The 22,037-nt window shown below is 37.7% G+C and overlaps 1 protein-coding gene across 1 annotated transcript; it reads right to left on the reverse strand.

Annotated features, from left to right (window-relative positions):
- Positions 1-1,217: 1,217 nt before the first annotated feature.
- On the reverse strand, positions 1,218-15,080 carry LOC103820935 (WD repeat and coiled-coil-containing protein-like). Its single transcript, XM_009095714.3, has 3 exons — positions 13,164-15,080; positions 4,342-4,462; positions 1,218-1,384 (listed from the first exon to the last, which is right to left on the reverse strand). Exons 1-3 carry the CDS (start codon positions 15,078-15,080, stop codon positions 1,218-1,220), a joined length of 2,205 nt encoding a protein of 734 aa, XP_009093962.2.
- Positions 15,081-22,037: the final 6,957 nt, after the last annotated feature.

Raw genomic sequence — 22,037 nt, forward strand, 5'->3', positions numbered from 1 at the left:
GTATAAACAAGACCCAAAATTCACAGTATGAAAAATAACTCCTAATAGTAGCTTGAGTGTCCTTCCTTGTCTGTTTCCCTGGCTGTACAGGGTGAAGCAGGAACGACTTTCCATGGTTCCAGCAGTACAAAATGCCCTTGCACACATGGCTGCTCACTCTACTTTATCCTTCTCTTTGCATTTCAATGAGGAAGAGTTAGGGAGGGCATTAAATTCTTTCCTTATGCCTATTTCTATCACCATAATCACAATAGTTTCATTCCCATGGACCTGCCTGCCTGACTCTCACCTGTGTCTGTATTGTCTCTTGTCTCTCAGGGTGAGGTTCACCTGGCTAAAAGCAAATGTTTGTGTTCAAACCAGTCCCCCAGACTGTGTTTGCAGTCAGTGGAAAGGAACAGGCACTTATTTACTTATTTAACAGGGACAGTTCACCACAATCAATTTTAGAAGTCTCTGTTAGGGCATGAATAATTTGCTGTGGAAGTGCTTTTCTTTTTCTGACTGATCATGCAGGATCATAGATGAAATGTTCAGTTTATTCACCTGCATTTAGCCAAATGAAATTTACATTCAATATCCTTGATCCTCAATTTATCTTGCAAGATTTTTTTCTTTCTCTTCTGTGTGCATGTGTAAATCTACATGCTGTGTAAGACACTGACAGGAGACAGTGATGCAGCCTTTTTAGTAATTGAAAATTTTCATTAAAAAATTAGGCATTTCTGAAAATGTTGCAGGTTTCCATGGGATCCAGCTGGAACAGAACAGAGGCTGAGACAATTTTTTTTTTTCCTATCCTGCTTTTCCTTAATTAATATAAAAGCTCTTTAGTTGTATTTGTTGTATTTTCTTCAGGTTTTATGTTAAACTGTACAGCTGCACCAGCTAGATTTGTTGTTACTGCTTGATTTTTAGCATAATACTGCTCCTCCAAGAACATCCTGACCTCAGTCAAAGTAGACAATAGTCTCTTGGCTCCAGCCATTAATAACAGCAACTGTGGTGAACTTCACTGTAGGTCCAGTCCTTCCAAAGGAATAGTGAGGGTCCAGCCAACCCGAGGATGTAGCTGTAGTGTAACCAAGCCACAGATTTTGCAGTTACAATACACAGAAAGTAGTGAAGACTGCTTTCTAGTCTCTCAGTGTCTGAGAGCACAGAATGTCTCTGTATTGGAGGAGAAGAGAAGGTCATTGGGGTTCTTTGTTCAGAAATTATGTCACTCTGCTTGGTGGTCGCATTGGGATGCTTTTTTTGTGGGAGTGACCTCCACAGACTTCTGAACTGTCACTTCCATCCCTTATGATTATCTCTTGTGTGGCTTTGAATATTAATGGCACAAAGCCGTCCTTGTCTGCAGTGAGCACAATCCAAGAAGAGCCTACAAAAATTAAGCAAGAAAAAGAAAATGAGTGTGCTGCTGTGGTTATGTAAATGTAGAAGCACGTTTCTAAAAGTCAGTGAGCACGCAGGCAGAGCAGGGTTTCTTTTTGTGCACTAAAGCCTTAATACATTGATGAGATTAAGGTCTGTCAATCCATGCTCAACACACCTTCGTGCAGATGCAGTGAGGGGCTAAATGAAAGGTCTTGCAAGGTTTGAGGCATTTTGTCCCTTATTTAAATTAAGTTCAAACACAAGATGCATCTTTGCTAGTTCTAATAAACTAAAAGTATCTTCATCTTCTGAAAACTCAGCCAGCCTTTCAGCTGGCTTTTGTTCTAATGACATCTACTTCTGCTTAGCCTTTTCTCTCATCTGCTCTACCCAAATGATGAAGAAAATATAAAAAATGGAAAAGTTGCCAACAAAAATGATTGTGTTGTACTTGTTCTAGAACATGGTAGGGGTCTCCATCTCATTACTGTCAAACCAAGATTGTTCCATATGTTTTCAAATTCATGTAGGAAATAGAAGAAAGTTACACATTTAAGATGATTTACAAAATATGATTTACAAAAGCTGCTACAGTAAAATTTCATATATTTTGATTATTTATAGAGTCTTCTAAAGGGAAGGAACAAAATATGGATGGCATTTTTAATCCTTATTTTTGGAAAAAAAGGGACAAGATTTAAAAACCAAAATACTTCAAAACCTTTTAAGTTCTCTTTCTGTATTGCATAGAAGAAAATAAACCATCCCCCCCTTTTTTTTTTCTAACTTTTCTTAGCAAATTGGCTTAAAAATGAAGATATATTATTTTCTTTTGTGATTCATCTGGCTTTCTTTCTCTCTAATAAGTGGATATTGCACTTATCATAGAAGAAAAGTGAATTATCTTTTTTTTCTTCCAGTTTGACCCTGTATGGAAAAAAAAAATCTGTGGCAATTTAAAACCATTAGGGGAGCCCTTATATTACACACTTTCCTTAAAGCATGTGATTCTGTCATTATTGAGCAGGGGCATTAGCTGGGACATGAGGGAAAGAAAGCCCTGACAGGTTCTGTTTGGGATTTTAAATTTTGGGATATAAAACTGTTTTTTAAATGGAATGTGAAAAAAGGAACTGAAAAAATCCAAATGAACCATCCTTATTTTTGTTATTCATAACAAAGCATGCTCCTGGAAAAGGTAAATCTCCCCTTCTTTAACCACTAACAAAGCACTTTTGCAGGCTGGTTGTGGGTTGTCATGTCACCTGTTACATCATAAGAAGATTGTCTTTCCAAACCATGGATCTTTAATCTTCTGCTCTTAATACTTTCTTTCTAAATCTGAACAGACTTCAGATTCTGTGAGCAGTGGCCCTGAAAGTGGAAGTTCTATGGTCCAAATGGATCCATTGTTGATCAAATTGATGAAGCATACTTTTGTGTCAGACTTTTGGAATTATTTTCATCCATTGAAATGCTGGAAATTCTCAGTGTCATTGATAACACTTGCTTGGAAGCATATCCCACAGAATATTTCGATGGAAGAACCGTGTGCAGAGTGTAGTACCCTTTTACTGTGAACAATTATTATGATGATATGCCAAAAAGAGAGACTCCTGTGTGCTGCTACCAGGGCACTACACAACAGACTCTGTTTAGCACAAGGAATGGTATTACAGTCCTGGGCTTAAATTGCAAACAATGAGTCCGAGCTCATTGCTCCTGTAACTCTGATGATCTCAGCAGCATTGCTGAGGGCATGAATTTGACTTACAGTTGTGAAGCTTTTCCCTCCAATCTATTAATGCTTAAGTGTTTACTCATAGTAAAAATGCCAGGCTATCATAACACAAGCATGCTCTCCATGACATACCCTTTAATTATACAGTATTAAAGGATGGGAGTGATATTTTTAAACTTCACATTTAATATTTATGTCTTGTGTCAAAAGAAACTTTTAGGAATATTGGCAAGTACCATCTATAACTGAATAAAGAGCTACACAACCACTTCTGCTCCAAACCTTATAATTTTGCAGGATTTTGGTGAGTTTTAGAAATATTTTTCTTTCAATTTTTGTTTTTGCTGAAAGCATACAGACTCAATATCAGAAAACTCGAGCAGAAAGAGGGATATTAGGATGAGTCTGAGAGATTATCTTTTTGATATCTCTGTATTCTAATACATGAAATTCAGGAGAGGTGTTCTTCTAATTAAATATTCAACTGCTCTATAGAGCTGAAAATATATTTTCTCAGTTCCCTTGTTTATTATGGAAATTTCTTTCCAAAATCAAGAGCTCGAAGTACAGGCCAAAATGGGCTCCTCCTTGCCCTGCAGCTCTGAATCATGTTCCTGCAGAAGCCTGCTGGGAAATAGCTCAGGTCTCAACAGCAGTAGAGTTTTTTTGTATAGTAGAGTGCTTCCACTGCACTGCACAGTCAAGGAAGATTCTGGAAAAAAATATGGAATATGCATGGTGGGTGGTAAAAATGGGAGATTGGCAAATGGAAATATTGAGCTTCATTTTTCATCTTACATTATAATATTCCCAAATGCTACTTGATATATATGTACATCATATTGTGAGAGTGAATTTTGCTCCAACCTATATGCTGTTGTCAGGGCTGAGATATGCTAGTAAGGATGGGTGAAGCAAAATGCCAAAAGGTTTCAGGAAAGCAATTCTACTTCCAGGTAACATGGTGTACTGATTATTTTCTCAGCCTTCCTTTGCAGAGGCACCTAACATAGTACTCTAATAGGTAGTTTTGCAATTACTTAGCATTTAAATTTTTTCAAGAGACTGATGTATTTCAGACAAGGGAAAACACACATTTGCTAAAAGAAGTTAGTTAGCTCAGTTTACTAAAGTCTGGGGTAATTATTCTGTCACAAATGCCTCTTTTATATGCTAAAAATCTCAGGTGAAACCAGATAGCAGAAATAAAAAGAACATACCGTGTTTCATTTCAATAACAGGCAGATCAAACAGCTGCTGGACTAAACTCAAATGGATCTTGCCATCACAGAGGAGAACATCTTTTGTTTCTTCGGTAACTGATCCATTTGAAAAGCTTTTCTTCATATCCATGTATGTAAAAGAAAAGATCTAGTTAATGGCTTAGACATCGAGCCTGAGTACTTATAACCATTCTTCTGCTCTTACTCCTTTCGGTACTTTAGCCATTTTGCCTTTTCTTTGTCTGTCTTTCCTACAGTTTGTAGATGACATCATCATGCAGGACCATTCTAAGCACAGTCTCATAGTCCCACGTGAGGAGGATAAAAATGCCTCTTTGTTTTTTGCTTTGTGAGCTTCTGCAGCTCAAAGCTGCCTCAGCCCTGTAGGTGTATTGTCCTGGGCTGGGCATCTCTGTGTCTGTTGGGCCTCCCTGCCTGAAGCCAGTTCAGTGGAAGGGAATGTATCATGCCTGGAATAATGTTGTTCCAGATGCTGCCAGAGTAAATGAGTACTCTGCTCCGTTTCAGCTGTATGTGTGGGTGGGTTTGAGAGCCATTGGGCAGCTATTCCACCCTGGCAAAATAACCTCAGGGTTATTTTGGCACAGGGAGTATTGCAGAGACACTGGACCTAGCAACAGTCTCTGAAAAGCTGTCACATCAAGGTAGCTTGGGAACCCTGTGACTTGCTTTGAGAGAGTGAGAATGTATGGATTTACAGCCTTGGAATTTGCTCTGATATTTACTGAAAGAACACACTTAAATATAAAGGTGGCTTGTTTGTGCTTCATGAAATTTAGGTGGCCCTGAGTACATCTTTGTGTTTCATCTTTCTGGTTACTGCAAGGTACAAGGACAAAAATTGTTGAGCTACTATGGTCATGGAGTGGACATATATTTGAACTTATATTTTCCTATCTGCTATCATTTAAAAGTGCTTTTAACACTGAAAATTTTCCAATGTTATTATGAAATAGATGTGGATTGGACATTTTCTTCTAAATAATATTGCTAAATAATATTTCAATACTTTGTCCTGTGAACTGTGTTTTTTTCTTTCCATGCTTTCTCCCTGTGTAGTTCCATGTGTTGTGTTTTGCTTTGTTGCTTTTTCTTTGGCATCTTTATGTTTCCAATACCCCCGGATTTTACATATTTGGACAGAATGGACAGTCTATTTACCCAATTTTATAGACCCTTCTGTTTCATACATTCGAAAGGGATCCAAGGTGATATTGCAGAATGGTTTGACAGGATCTCATCTATTCTAACTCCTGTTCTAGTCCTACTCTGTCTGTGTCTACTTCACACCCTTGAATTTTTCTTGCTAATGTAAAACTTACGGTTGAATGAATTCACAACTGCGTCTTCAATTTGTGTGCACAGAAATCTAACCTCTGACTAAACAAATGTCTCTTGTAATGCTCGTCTTCATTTCTAATTGTGCTGTCTTTTGACAGTTACTCTCTGTGAATGTGTGCTTTTTTGCTGTGTAACAACCTTTCTAAATCAATCCCTTTCACTTATCTGTACACAGTATCTGTGCTGTCATGCAACTGCATTGAATTCTGTAAATCAGAATGTCTGCTGACTGTTGCAAATGTCCTTTCCCCCATTCTGCTATTATTTACTCATACAGATAGTCTATGGCTGATTGTTATTTGTTTGTTTGTTTGTTTTATTCATAAGAACCATAAAAAATGTTTTTCCAATAAATATGTTAACTTTCCAACTTTCAAATATCTTCTCATCTTTTTTCCACATTTAAAACAACCAGAAATTTGTTGGTGCATAATTAATGATGGACATACCTAAGGAATACATCAAGGAAGTATCAATGTCTTAGTCATAAACCTATAGCAGCTTTTTGTTACATATAAGAAAAGTATCAGAAAAGTTCTTTGTAATTTTTAGGTATTTCTAAGTTATGTAGTACTATGTTCTATTGAACCTAAACACACCTGAAACTCAATGGGATGAGTGTTCAGCAGTGAGTGTGTGCTTTGCATAGGCATTGCAGAGGTGCTCTTTGCCTGTGCAGGTATTTGTGCAAAGCTTTGTCTGTGGACTAGCACATCTAACAACTATTTCATTTTCCTGAGTTCAGGTTGGAATAACAGAGTTTATTCAAACTGGAACTTCAGTTCATGAATTATAGAAAAAAAAATGGACTTTACATGAGACAAGCTCATTGCCTTGACCCAAGTGGTCCATTTTTCACATAGATATCCTTCAACTCAATAATTATCAGAATATAATCTAGCTTTGTCTGTCTTGACTTGAAATCAGTTGAATGGAAACATATACTCAAGATGATTTTGTTCTAGTTTGGTTCCTATATAGCATTGCACATTATTATCGGAACAGCCATTTTTGCATACACAAAACTGCACAACACCTACTTTTTATCCTAAACAGTTTTTCAAGCACAGACCTGAAAGATCAAGCCTCATTTTTCTGTCTTTCATCACTTTCAGTGTTCATATGAGCTGTTTTCTCTGTCACACGCTACTGTTTATAACAATAAATGTAATCATACATTTATTTTTGACTTTTTACAAATTCTGTACGGTCAAGAATCTTTCTCTGTTATAATCTTCTAAGTATTTAGCCTTTTTTTTTTTTTTTTTGTTTAATGCTTAGTTTAAGTGATGATAATGTGCCTTCTCTTGGAGGAATATGTTCACAGATGTCACATCACAGATTAACTGATTTAAACGTGTACCTTCTTGTGAGGCAGGTAACCCTTAGTATCCCCTTTTTATAGATGATCATACCATTACACAGGGAGCTTAAGAGATTTAGTCAAGGTCATGGAAGTAATTTGTGACAGAGTTAGAAGTACAACTAAAAGCTTGCCTTGGTATTTCCCACTTTTATGCCATAACCCAAAGACAATTTTTTAGTCAAATCTAGATTTAATCCACCTCTTCCCAAAATCCATGTCTGTTTTTGCTATGTTAATATTAACTCAATAGGAATCAGAGGACTTGAAATTCCCAGATTAAAATCCCTTGTGTTAGTTGCTTTATCCTAGAACAAAGTTTATAGGCAGACAAAGAGCATGTTAATCACAGAGGAAACAAAGATATTTCCATCTATATTAGTTGTATATTTTCAGAATAAGTTTCTTTAGCCAACTTCCTGTAGTATGTCAAGTCCAGCTCTCCTTCAACAAAAACACAGCAAAAAGAAATGGTCAATTCAATAGTTGTTTTCCCTCACCCATGTCAGCCTGCCTAGATCAGATTTTACAGCCTATAAAGGTGTTCTGGGCAGCAGCCAGCCTGTCACAGCAGTGCCAAACTGTCTTTCAAAACTCACATTTCAGATTGCAAGTAGGATGTAGGAGAAAAGCATCATTTTCTAAGGCAAAAGAATTCCTGAATGTTATATATTCACATATTTCATACTGCACAATAAATGAACGTGCCTTCTCTCCCTTTTCTGAACCCCACTGAGCAGTCAGCTGGAGCTGGTTCTGACTCTTGACCTTTTCTTCATTTGTCTTGTATTTCCTAATGCACTGCTTGTACTCTCCTGCATGCTGAGATAATCTTAATGAACTTAAATTCACCAACTGATGAACCAGTGAGGTAAATGAGAATGTGCTACCACTCAGAATTTTTTTTATTGATGCTGGGTTGGCAATCAGTTGAAGTCTCAATGTGTTCTTCTTGCCCATGGATGTGTAGGAATGTAAAATGTTTTTCAGATGAGAACTGCCAACTGTGTGCCCAGTGCTCATTACCTGCTGAAGGATATGCCTCACTCACGTGCCCACACACTGCCTTTGTTCTTTTCATAACAGTATTGTATTTTAAATTCACAGTCATCTTGTAATCACATAACATGTACAAAGCAGGAATTTCATCTCTTAATCCTGGAATATATTACTATGCACTTTCTATTAGTTCATTTCATTAATTTTAATCCTTTTTTAAAATTTATTTTGGATGTTAAATAATAGTCATCAATTTACAAGTGTGAAATCCAGATCCTTTACTGAAAATATTAGACTTTATGTCATATATGGATTTTATAAGCATAACTCAGCAGATCATTAATGAAACTTTTATATGACACTGAAAATCCAGCATGAGAAAATCAACTAGTAATTTTTTCCCTTTTCTTCTATATTGCTATAACTATTACTATCTCCATTGCAGCTAATTCCTTAACCATCTTGTTTTTCTTCTATTAATCGTAATTCTCTGCTGTTGAACAAATAATTTCCCCTGTGGCATATTTCAAGTACTGTACTGAATTACAGGTTTTTTAAATATTCTTCATCTTCTTTGTGTTAATAATCTGTTCTTTTATTAGGGAAAGGTATCGGGTTAGCACATGCATTGTACAGTGAATAGTGCTGTAGTTGTCTAGGATTCTGTTTTCATTTTTTTACACTCCTGATTTCAACTGTGTTGTGCTCCACTGGTGATTTCAGGTTTGATACCTTAGTACCCATTAGTCAGCTTGCTTTTACCTTACCCCCATATTCATTGTGCAGGATGAGAAAAAGCTAGTAGATCAGCTAGATGTGGGAGTTCTGTCCCAGAAGACAATGAAAAGACACTTTAAACAGCTAAGGAAGAGAGCACTGGAGAGGAAGGAGAATTATGATTTACAGTCTCACTGTGCCTTGTGCAGCATTGCCATAGGTGGTGTTCATTAGGTTTGACAGCTTACACTGCTCCCCTTCCCTGTCATTATTTCTACTGTTGCTGTGATTCCTGCCTGCTTTTTGGTAGATTCTGTTTTTATTGTGGTGGAGATATTGATATCTTTTCTTTCCTTACCCTTATGTGGGACATTCCAATTGCAACCTTAATTAACCTGGCAGAGAAGCATAAGCCTGTAAAATGTTTATGCTGGAAGAGATCTGAGGTGCTCAGAGGTGCTTAAATCCCAGGGCAGTTTGCATTTATAGGGTACATCAACATTCCTGGTGACACCATGCTGGGATTTCTCTCCTCTTGTCTCTCTGCACTACTGTTTCATGTGTATTGTCATCTAAGATATGCCTTTTGTGCTTCCATGATCTTTATGTGTGATTTCTACTTTCTTTGTGCAGTATAACTTGACTCTATTTTTGACATTGAGTGTTCCTTTCCTTTTGCACCTGCACGTCCAACAAACAAATCATCTGCTCTAACAAAAGGAATTGTGTCTCCTCTACAGACCCTGCTTGTCTGCTATTGATCAGTTTCAGAATGCTGTTGACAGAATTTGTTCATAACAAATTCCTCAACCTTTGCTCAAAATGTTATCCGTGCATTAATCACACAAATTCCTCAACCTTTGCTCAAAATGTTATCCATGCATTAATCACACTTTCTCTTGCCTACTGCAGGTCTTTCTTTTACAATCATCCTGAATCTCTTGTTTCTAAATTTCAGGATAGCTGACTAGTTTCTTACTCCAGGGAGCAGTCATATCAGCTTCCTCTTCCATCATTTTCATGACTTACTTTCTATTGCTCAACCCGAGTCAAAATTGCCCTTTGGATTTCAGAAGGGTTCATGGTCTTATTACAGCTCATCATTTTAGCCTGGTTTTTGCTCATTTTACGGTGTCCCCCATATATTCCCCTTCTTTACATCATGTATTTCTATCAGAGCTTTGCTGCCATATGTTTGGATCCTTTCTGTTCATCTCCCAGATATGTGTAAAAAAAACCAAACCCATGTTTATTTTGTAGCTGACCTTTGTAGCTGTCAATAAAGCTTCCCATAGTAATTGTATGAAGATACTATAAAAGTACAAATTGACTTATGTACAATTATTGATCTGTGCTAAGAAAAGAAAGTAATTGTGACTAATTGCTGAAAATGTATTATTTCCTGTTTAATTATGCAATATATGCTATCAGTGATATAAACTTTTGACATCATACTGCTTGTGAACAAAATGTAGGAGTTTAAAGATGTTCTTCAGATTAAGATGAATGTTATTCCTCCTGGAGAGGTTTGCCTAAATGCCTTTAATTTGAGATCCAGATTGGCTTTATTTCCACTGTAATTAGCTCTTGAATGAGACTAGTTTAAATATTCTGCAGCTGTTTCTTTTCTGGGGGAAAGGGATGATAAAAGTATCTTTTTGCAAAATGAAAGAGAAAAAAATCTGTGACAGATCCTCTTTTTTTTTTTTTTTCTTTTAAATAATGTCTTCTTATTGCATTTGTCTGTCTGCCCTCCCCTGAATCACAAAACTGCATGTGATGAAAGAGCAATAATATTTGCTTTTCAGGGTTGAATGATCAAGTTACCTCTGGTGGCTGAATGCTATTACAAAAGTGATAGTGCAGTGACATTTCCAAAGTGTGAATGATTGTGGTTTTCTTCTATGGCTATGGGCTACAAAGAATACAAATTCTGGTAGCACTGCATAGATGTGACATCAGAGGAGTTGCAGGCAGACTTGCACTAACAGGATAAACAAAGGTTTTGAAGATGTTAAATGAGCAAACATTATGAATTATTTAGTAATAAATGTTTCTGGTTTTTTAGTTCCCTAAGCAGAACAGGAAGTACACATAAATATGTCAATAATGCTTCTGCACAACAGTGTTCATAACTGCTCATTAATTATTGCTCCATTTTTAACCATTATATTTTAAACTTTCATTTTATTTTTTGAATGTATAAATATGGTTATGCAGTTCTGGTAATTATATTCTTTAGTGCAATAGACTTCTCAATCAAGACTGTGCCTCTGCTGTGCTGGGGATTATAGAGACACTTAAGAAGACATGCACTTGGCACAAAGAGCTGGAAGATAATGGCCATATTATTGACTGGCCTGCAGTTCTCCTAAAGCTTAGAAAGTTTTCCACTGGCTGATATTTATATCATAAAGCAATAAAGCTACTTCCTGACTTTTTGCTCTGTGAACACAGAGTCTGGCTGGAACTCACAGCCCAGCTGGTCTCTGAGCTCACAGTGCACTAAACAATTCCTGAAGGAGGAGCAAGGTTCAGATGTCTGAATATAAACTAATCAAAACAACTATTTCTCTGAAAATTATTAGCTGCCTATGAAGCAAATATTTCCCTGTCTGTAGAACTTTCTGCCAAGTTTATTTTTCATTATTTTTTGGCATCACACAGTGATCCTGTTAGATTTCAGAAGCGGGGCTGAACTATTCAAGGCATTAGTCGAGACTTCCCCAGGAAAGCTGTGTGTGGGAAGGCATTAGTGGCACTCTTTCGAGTCACTGTAATGCGGTGCTAGCAGTGCTTGCTGCTGGCTTAATGTGAAACTAACCTGTTCAGATAAATAAGTATTCCTTTCTAAACATGGTTTTTCTAGCAGTATTTTAGAAGCACTTAATTTTTTTGTTGATCTTTCCAAAGAAAAATAGCAGGTTAACTAATTCTTACTTCTAGTGCAAGCACGTGCACAGTGACTTCAGATCTTAGATTAATGTTATGTATCACAAATAAAACTTCTCTTGGGAAAGGTTAATCCAATTGACTCCTAGAAGCAGGGCTGCTTGCTAAATAAATAAGTTGATTTATGCTAAGAAATCAAAATTAATTTGAACATACTGGAGAACAGAAGGGCTTGCTTCTTGGCCAATAAAATCCTAAATTATTTAAAATAGACGTGCTGCTTTTCCACCAGAATTTGTATAATGTGTTCAAGTTAAATTATTGACTAATTCAGATCGAAAGCTTTGCTTTTATCCAGACAACCCAACACACCAGAATCTGTTTAAATGTCAAGTAAACGCTTGCTGGAAAGTAATGACCCTGATTGAATTGAGTCACCATTCCCTTAATGACTGTTTAAGCAGGGGTACTTAGATGTCTATATAAATTCCTTTAAAGTCAAAGGAAGTAAAATTTGCTTTGACATCATCACAATGTGGTGTGATGCAATTTAATGCTGCTTATGTTGCAGTGGATAATAATGCATTTATAATTGGCATCTACATCCTGAAAGGGATACCAGTTTTATCACTACCATCAGCATGTTCAAAAATCTGATCAGTATAATGTTAGTATTCCTGTGAATAATATTAAAAACCGTAGATAGAAATAATTACTCAACCTACATTCCTTGGTTGAAATTCTTATCGAAGCCAGGAGGAAATTTTCCAAAACAAGGGTAGATAGGAACATGATGGTTTGAAATTCTTATATTTATCTAATGAAATCATAATTACATATTGATAGATTAGAAGGTTTTTGTTTGTTTGAGGGTTGTTTTTTTTCTGAAAATTTTAAGTGGTTGTGTTTTACAAATAGAGTACATCTTATTTTGCAAAGAATAGTGTTGAGAAATTAAAGCAGAAATAAGCCAAATTCATGTCATATCCATTTAATTTTTTCTATAAATTTAGATTCCGTACTTTGTTTCAGTCTTCCTGTGAGTCTGGCTATCTTCAGACTCTGGATTTGAGCTCAGGTTTAAATTTATTACATTTCTGGTGAGTTACTGTAGCCCCCCATTCATCAGCTTATCTCTGCACTAAACTAAAATACAAGTCTTTTGTAGATTACAAACTCTGGCTCTGTTCTCTCCGACAGATGCACACAAAATCAGCCAGCATCCAAGACAATTGTGCATAATCAAAGAATAAACAGACAAATCTCCCATGTTGTGTATCCTCTAAATTATCTATATCATCCTGAGTTGTTGTTCCAATGACAAATTATAATTCCATTTTAAATTAAGCTTGATTCCAAACCAAGGTTATATTTCTTATGGGTTGATAAGAATAAACTGCATCCTCTTGCTTTAAAGCTAAATAAATGCAAGATTGTTTAAAAATTTGGTTCCTATCACAGTATTTCTAAGCTGACAAAAAGTTACCTGGTAGGTGACATGCACAACAGGTGGTTCCTGGGAGCACGGGTAGGCTAAAGAAATCCTCCTGCCGTTCCTAGCCAAGTCTGTTATTTCAGAAAGACTCAGCTGTAACTCATTGAAACTGCCACAAAGTCTCTCTAAATTTCTAGATATGTGACTCATTCCCCTTTCACTTGGCAAATTGTTGTTTTTAGGAGAATTAGATGCTTCTTGGATCACATTGAACTGCACTTTAGGGGATGTTGGTCTGCTGGAAATCCTGCTGGGTGATCCAAAACCACGAAGAGACACTGAGCGATTCATAGGTTCAGCATCCAATGTGTCCAAGGCCACCGAGGAGTCACCTGGGAGCCTTTTTTCATCCAGGTCACTCACACTTGATGAAGAGCTCTGCTCATAACTAGGGCTCTTTACTTCTTCAATGAGTCTTCTCCTGCCACTTGGAGACTGAATAACTGTGCTTCTTGGTATTAACAACTCCCTGCTTTGAGATTGGTCTTCTGTGGCAAGGTTCTCAAAGAATTTTCTTTTGCTGGGTATATTAACAGAGGATTCAAAGTTATAAACCATATTCTGCTTAGTCTCAGGCAATGCAGAAGAATTTTCTTCCAGCATCAATTCTTTGACCATAAGACGCATTACATACCTGTCTGAACTTGAAGATGGAATGAGATTAGGATCAGGGAACCTCTGCTTGCCAATCAGAATCAATAAGAGTTTATCCGTTAAAAAGCATAGGCCCTTTGGTCTTTCATTTTTTTCCAGCTGGATTTGTTGAATGTGAGGCATGGAGGAAGAGGTTACTGAATACACCAGAACAATATTAGAAGTATTAGAGGCTACTGCCACAATCTGAGCTCTAAGATCAAAAGCCATTATATCAGGAACCAAAATACCTGGAATGGTGACTTTTCTGGTGGTTGTTACCTTCCTCTCAAAAGTCACCAAGATCAAATGAGAAGAATCTTGACCATTTGTTGCTGCAGAGTCTTTGCGTTTCAGAGTAATGAGAGGACTGGGATCAGACCGACGGTGGTTTGCAAGGATATGGGTCAAATCCACAGGACCTGATGAAGAAGAAGCAACTGAATCAACACCTGATCTATCTGAATCTATGGACTTTCTTCGTGTGTCCATGGAGTATTCCTCGTCACCAAGCACCAAAGCAGACTGTGAGATTAAAGAAAGAGCTTCTGTACCAGAGGGAACATCAAATGCAATGCCCGCATTGATACCACAGATGTTATCTAAAGGAAGCTCAGTAGCTACAGCAATTTGGAAATCCAGAGTGGCTTCTATAGCGCAGATATAACCTCCCACATCAAAAACTGGGCAAAAGGAGCAGATATTTAGAGTTTTCTGAGCATTATCCCATATGTAGGAGTGCAGGGTAGTGCCTATAGCAACTACTAAACGATTACCATCCTTAGTCCAGCAAGCACAGTGGATGAGTCCACTGCTTTTGATCTCTGCTTTAACCCGCGTGTTGTCAGTACGAACGGCGTGCAAGACTGAAGCATCTCGTTTTGTAAGCACAGCCAAGACCTCCTTCTTTGGATGCCAGACACAGCCCTGTGAAAGCAGTGGAAATGGCTCACCAACTTCACAAGTCTGAGAAATCAAGGGCTTTTTCTTTGCGCTGCTGTAGACCAGCTGCCAAATGCTTACGTGCTTTTTGTGCTGAACAGCAAGCAGAGCCGGGGTGTCTGTAGAGCAATATGGGCCCCAGTAAAGCCCATGCACATGTTCAAATTGACCAAGAATGCTTGAATCTCCAAACCTCAGCTCTCCATTTTGATAGTATAAAGTAGTCAGTATCACTTGCTTCCCATCTGTCCAGGCAATCCCATGCACAGGGTGGATAGCTTGATATAAAGCATTGAGGCCGGTTCTCAGCAGCTTTGCCTTTCCCAGATCCATCTTTTAGCCTTTCTTTCTAATGAGGATAGTTCCAAAATAGAGAATCCATGGAATTCACTTGCAGATCACCGTGAAAAAGTTTTTTTCTCATGTCTCCTTCCCTTCCTTTCCAGCATCAAGCTGCTAATTTTCTGCTAATAATCCAAGAGACTATAGTGTGAACTCCTTCTCAGGAGGCCTGCAGCTGCTCTTCTAAGTATAAATCCATGTCAAAGCTGCTTTGGCTATGTCTTTTCCTGGGAGGAGTTATCATCTTCATGTGATTGCTAACAAGGTTTAACCAATTACTGTGCGTTTTCGTAGAGGGCTATTTTTAACTCTTCAGTGCTGGGAATATATTTAAAAATAACACTAATACCTTGACCTTCAGTGAATGAAGGTCTTTACCAAAGAGAGAGATCATAAGCCTAAGTATTAAGCTACAGCCTGAAATAATGACCTGGCACTTCTTTCAGCCAGCCTTTGAAGGATGAAAAGATTTAAACATAACTGAGAACTGTACAAGGCAGATTGCAATCTGTGATGGGCAGCATCTTTCAAAGAGACAAGATCTGAAATGACTATGAAAGGAAAGTAGAAAAGGGAAATCATGCTCTGTTCTATTAGTAGTTACAAGAGAACAGAGAAAGGTGACATGAAAAAAAAACAAACACCCAAATTAAAAAGCCCCAAATACATAGTCTAGAAGCAAAGAGAGCTGATTAGTGATTAGTGTTTATTTTACTGGGACATACTTCCTAGCCACAAATATATATTAATTTCTTTCTTGGTCTTCCCAGCCAACCTGTATCTGAGGGCTGTTCCCTCATTATACAGACAGAATGCAGAGAGGAATCCAAAAATTCCCTGTTTCTCCTAACCCTGCATTTTCCACAATATGTAACATAATATCATGCAAGATCCTTGAGTTGTCAAAGACCAAAAGACCCAACCAATAAATTGCTGTAGCACAGTAGGGCCGTGGGAGGATACAGCAGTTTGGGTGGGCTGTGTTTTTTCAGGCCCAGAGCTGGGCCAGATGGACTGCCTTGGGTGTCTCCATCCTTCCCTCCTCAGCACAGCCTTCTCTGGGGTTAGCTTGGACAGAGTGTGTGTATGGCTGAGCATAAATAGTCAGGGTGGGATTAATTACTTAAATATAAGCAACCATTACTATTTTCAGCGCCCCAGGATATCTCAGACAGCCACATTGAGCTGGCAGGTACAGCACAGGACTTAGAGAAGAGTAGTGCCATTCTAGGGTGGCAGCTGGCAACAAAGAGATGATCCCCAGAAAGTCTCTGGGCTGCCTAAGATGACATTAGAAGCTTATAAACAGGTAAGTGAATCCCATCCTCAGCATCTTTCTGTAATTCTTGTTTTGCCAATGCATTTCCTTTCAGCTTCCCTGTAACTTGTGTCTCTTGCTTTATAAATTAACAACCTGGACAAAGGTTTACAAGCTATCAATATAATCACTGTGGTTAAAGATGTAAGACTTAACAATACACGTTCTGCATCCTTAACTCATTTATACACCATATATTTGCATATTACCACCTGAGGAAAAACAAATGTCTTGTTGAAGGCAGTTGGATCTCTGTTCTAAGAAGTTTTTAATACCCTTTTTCCAGGTGTATTTACTGAGGATGGTTATTACTACTAAAGAACTCCCAAACTGGTGTAATTATACCACATGCTCATTCACAGCCACCTTTTTTTTTTTTTTTTGTGAATTATTTAATGAAGGTTAAATTCAAAATAAAAACTTTTTTATATTCCTCAAGAGCAAGTCAGCAAGGATGACTGGAATAGGTAAAAGTTAAAAAGCTAAATATACAGGTTAGAAGTTCCTTTTTTATGCAAGACTCATAAATTCTTTGGTCTCTGTCTGTGCTTGTGGTGAAACCAGATTTTTAATGATTTTACCTTACCCTTTGTGACACAGATGCCACTCTGCCATACCTGTTTCACTAGGAGTTCTGACAATTGCCTCCAAGTTGTAGCAGGATTATTGTTTTTCTATATTAGTTAAAGTTTCTTACTCATAGTAGTTATAATGAATAGATTGCATTAAAATACAATCCCAGCAGCTCCATAAATTGACAGAGTCTGTATAATGTATATTTATTTTACTTTAAAATATTGATGTTTCACTGCTATGTTGTCTTCTGGGTGTATTTTGCTGAAACTGATAAAGCTCTTCTTTGGCACAGTATCTCATCTATATTCTGCACCACTGTGCATTTAATATCCTAACAAAACTGTGTTGCAGCTGGATTCTAGCAACCTAAAATGTGGTTTGGATGCAGAAACTTCTGCCTCAATGTGACTGAAATGCTCAGATGTTATGCTAGGGATAATGTGTATTCTGCCAGCTATGCTGGCATCTTGAGAGCATGGACTGATTACTCATGTGGAAGACCAGACTTTATTTGCTGTTGGAGTTTTTTTTAATTTCATCCTCTCATAAAGCATTTGCTCTTCAGCAGTGTCTGTGACATTATCAGAGGTTAATACAAGGCTGAAAATGTGAGGTTTGCCAGTAAGTTTGTCAGAATCAACCTCAATTTTGGAATTCAGGTCATCTCATAAACACTGAAGTCTTGAAAAATATTTGCAGCAGAGCTACAGTAAGATTTTCATCTATCTCTGAAGGCTTTAGGAAATAGGACTTCATCTGAAGTCATACTTATGACACACATATGAAGACATACTTCATCTGAAACATACTTATTTCTAATTAATTATCTGAGATACACAGATACAAGATGGCAACAACCACAAAGTTCTGCTGGCATGGTAGTGAGGGGAGTCAAGTAAGCATGAATTTGCTGTGGCCTTTTCAAAACTCTCTAAGGCTCAGTGTTCCTTGAAATCTGCAGGGTTTAGACACACTGCAAGCTCTATTCTGTAGCAATTGAGTTGGAACTTCAGACTCCATTTGGGATAACATTTGAGAATCTCAAGGAAAATTTCCTCTCCTACTTCTGGTGGCAATGATGTGGGCAAGGAACTTCCGTGAGAACAGAATCTTCTGGTACCCCTATAAACACCATGTATGAGAAAATGAATTTGAGACAAGGTTATCTTTCAGATTGTGTCTTTAAAAAACTGTAAATAATGGAAGACTTGTAAACGTAAAATACACCTAAGTTATGCCATGATTATAGATTTGAGCAAGTTGTACTGGGGATCAAAGAAGGCACAAAGCGAATAAAAGAGACATTGAACTTTTGTTTGGCACAACCTCATTAAAAAAAAAAAAACAGTATTAAAAAAGAGTGGAAAAAACAAGTTGCCTTCATTCAGTTAGCATATTTTTCTGAAAAAAACAAAAAAATTCCCTCACCTTGGCACGCACAGATCTCTATAGAACACACTCAAAATAAAGGCTGGTAATTGAAAACTGTCCTGGAAACACCACAGTTAGAAATCTGAGACACTTCAGTGAGCAACCACAGTCTTTTCACCTACAATAAGCTAGATTCTGATCTATTAGCATCTTCTGGTGTAACTGAGATCAGAATGTCACCTTTGGCTTAAACAAGGTGTTTCACTGGTGGCACCTTGGCTGGCTCTCTCCTGCAGAGCCATTCCAGCCAGCCAGTCCTTGGGGCTTTGGAGGAGATGGTTTTGAGAAGTCATACATAAAGTCCAGAATTGGACACTGAGTTGCACATGGCTGCCAGTTGGTAGAGATGAGTTCCCATGGTTCATAATGAGTGTTGGAAAATTAATCCAGCCTTCATCATTGCAGAGGGTGAGCTGCCTTTTCTTATAATACTGATTTATATTGATGTTTTTCCACATTGCTCTACTTGCTATTCAGGGAAAGAGGGAATACTTCTTGTGTCCAGATGGATCAGAGCTAATGAGTTCCAGGTTCTAGAATATATTTACCTGTCAATCTCTTGTCCAGTGGGAGATTGGTATCTAAATATTTCTGTGGATCCGAGTTCAGTGCCTTGCTGGAAAAGCTGAATTTCAGACTTCATTTTCTCCTTTAGTCATGGTAAAATAACTCTTCCAGGCTAAATGTTGCTTCAAGTTAATTAAATAGATGTTAATATTCCTGGTGACTTCAGAGGAAGAGAGATCCAGCTCAATATGTAATAAAAATGTAAGAGTAATATTTTTTCTAATATTAATTTAGCTCAGCTTCATGAAATGTCTAGTACTTGGTGGTATTTTTACTTCAAAAGCTACTCACCATGAATTCACCAATTTAAGGAGGTGTGTCATTTACTTCAACACTTTTGAGAAGCTTGAGTATTTATTTATGTAATAAATGCATACCAAATGTCTCTATTCTTTCACACTGACATTTCTTTGCCTCGAGATCTGGTTTTAAAAAGTACTTATCTGTCATAAGCTAATTTGAACAGAATGTAAAAATTATGCACAGTTAATAAAGAAACAAAATACGTAATCTGTCAGAGCAGATCCACTGATCCACGCCTTGTAAATCAGTGCTCTTCTGACAGGGATATGTCTGTGTGCTCTTCCTGCTCTCAGAATAGGATTTTACTCACCAACTACATGTTTTTGTACATATGCCATGTAAAGTGGCAGACACCTAATGAAATACTGTAATTTTTACAAATATATATTTAAGAAATTGCTAAGAAATTTGGTTAATTAATAAAAAAACCACAAATGAAAATTATTGAGTAAAGGCAAGCCCCTCATCTTTTGGGCTACAAACGTGGGCTACATTCAGGAGGAGACTTCAGCCAGGAAAGTCACCACTTCTTTCTAAGAGTGTTTTTTTTCATATGTGCAGACCCTTGGTGTTACCTTTCTGGAGCATCTGCCTGGGCCAAGGGTACCAAGCTGGCTTGATCTGTCATCTGTAAATAGAGGCACCTAGCACATATGACGGACAAGACACTGCTACAGCAAGACAGAAGTTTTGCCTCTTCTTGTAGAAGCTTATAAATTCTGTGAGCTCATTTCTATCCTCAGGGATATGTGGCTAGATGGCAACTCTCCAAATGTCATATGTGTACAACTGACTGCAGTGACCTCTCTGACACTGGACCTTGGGTTCTCTGAAATCCCTCTGGGTCTCAGGGAAGGCACCAGAGATGCTCCATCATTTGAACTGGAGCTGTCCATCATTCTTGCAGGTGTGTTTTCAGCAGCTTTCTTGAAGTTTGTGGCTCTTGGAACTCCCTTTCCTCTGCAACAGAAAGGCAAATATGCAATTCTAACATAGAGATCCAGCACATCTCCGGGAGTAAAGCTGGTGAAGCGGTTGTTAATCACCCAAACTTTCCCTTTTGTGGTTTGGAGTGAGACTCTAGTTCACTGGAGTGGAGAGATGAGAACCAAGACTTTTCAGAAGGCCATTTAATTCTCACTCTCATCAAGGGCTTAATGTTTTTTGGGCCTTCACAATGTTAAAGCAAAACTGGTGAGCAATTAGGAAGGAAAGCAGGATGATTATGCAAACATGGTCACAGAGAATGAGACTCATACCTCATTTAATTGTAGTGTGGGATTCATCCCACAAATTAGCATTTTTGCATTAAAGTAAATTGGTATAGCCACCTACATTAAGGTAGTACCCAAGCTCCCATTAAGCAACAGCGTGGAGCCTCAACTCTCTAACATATCTCTGCACATGCACACTGCAGTTGTCTAAGTCAGACCCTTCCTGATTCACTTAAAAGTCAGTGGTGAAAAACAGATACTTTTAGGGCATGATTCATTCCATCCTGAAGTACCAAAAATAGATGAATAACTCTTGCTTCATGAGCCTAGTTGAAGTGCTTGGATAGGAAGTGGGTATGGACAGATGAATGCCAAGGAACGGTTGTGTAGTCATTACGTGCATGTCTGTTCTAACTAGAACATTTATCAGTGATCAGCCCACCAATAGCTCTTTCTAGAGCTGCATGATTCCTACCCACACCCTCTCTGTCTCAATGCCCTCTCTGTCTCAAACCACTGGTTTTTGACTTGATGCTCCCATATGCACATGCCAGTCTCTTGTGCACGCTTTTTAAAGCAATCAGGTTTTCAATAGAAACTCTAGCACTTATGTTACAAAAATTATACTGGGCAGAAGAGTATGAAATGTTCTTTGGGATGTATTTCTGTCTTGGCAAAGAGAGGGAATGAATGATCTAATGGGTCTTTCCATCTGTAAGTCAACATTCAGCTTCCAAACTATGACAGTCTTTTTCTTCATAGACATTAAATGTATCTGTTTTTGAAGAGGTCCCTTATTAGTACCTTGTTTTTTACACGATGATGTAAATTTATACCCTTCAAGTGACATTTTTATAATTCCCACCAGACACATCAGATAACTCAGGAACCTCTTGCATGGCTAAATGCTCTTTGCCACAGTGTGCATACTCAGTTAGATCACTCTCAATTGGAAACCCACTGAGACTTGAAGAAGAACAAAGGATAGCAATATTTTTAGCAGATTCACATTCGTCCCAGCTTGGTAAGTTGAAAAGGTCACTAAACTTTGTCAGCTCAGGGAAAATAATTTATTATTGCAAAGGAACTCAGGACAGCATGAGCTGGATATAATCCTGTATCCAAGCTGGTTGGTTGACAATGACAGTCAAACTCTTAGCAAAACCTGTTTTGGAAAGTGCACAAGAGAACAAATTTTATAAAGCACATCAAAATTGGTTACTTCTGAATAACATGGGTTCTACTATCGAGTCAGGCCGTTAAACTGTGTTTGAGAATGTTGATTGAGAAAGATTGTGGGGTCTCTCTTATTTTTCTTGATGTATGAGATGTGTTTGGTGATAACACTTCTGATGCCCAAGAGAGTGGAATAGTTTGCACTATTCAGCTATCTTGGGCATAGTTACTTGTTCTAGTTGGGACAATTTCAGAAGCGTCTGAAGAAAACTGAATCCCAGCTGTTTTTTTAAATCCTTGTAGTAATACACCTTCCACTTGGTCTCCTATTGAAATATTCTTGCTAGTTAGACTGAATAGGAT

Source organism: Serinus canaria, chromosome 3, assembly GCF_022539315.1.
Source record: "Serinus canaria isolate serCan28SL12 chromosome 3, serCan2020, whole genome shotgun sequence".
In the NCBI taxonomy this organism is placed as follows: domain Eukaryota; kingdom Metazoa; phylum Chordata; class Aves; order Passeriformes; family Fringillidae; genus Serinus; species Serinus canaria.

Excerpts from the sequence above, each read along its gene's own strand:
- LOC103820935 (XM_009095714.3), bottom strand. The coding sequence starts at position 15,080 with ATGGATCTGGGAAAGGCAAAGCTGCTGAGAACCGGCCTCAATGCTTTA. Across the intron at positions 4,463-13,163 it reads TTGTGCATGTCACCTACCAG|AAAAGCTTTTCAAATGGATC; the intron begins GTAACTTTTTGT and ends ATGGATATGAAG. Across the intron at positions 1,385-4,341 it reads TGTTATTGAAATGAAACACG|GCTCTTCTTGGATTGTGCTC; the intron begins GTATGTTCTTTT and ends TAATTTTTGTAG.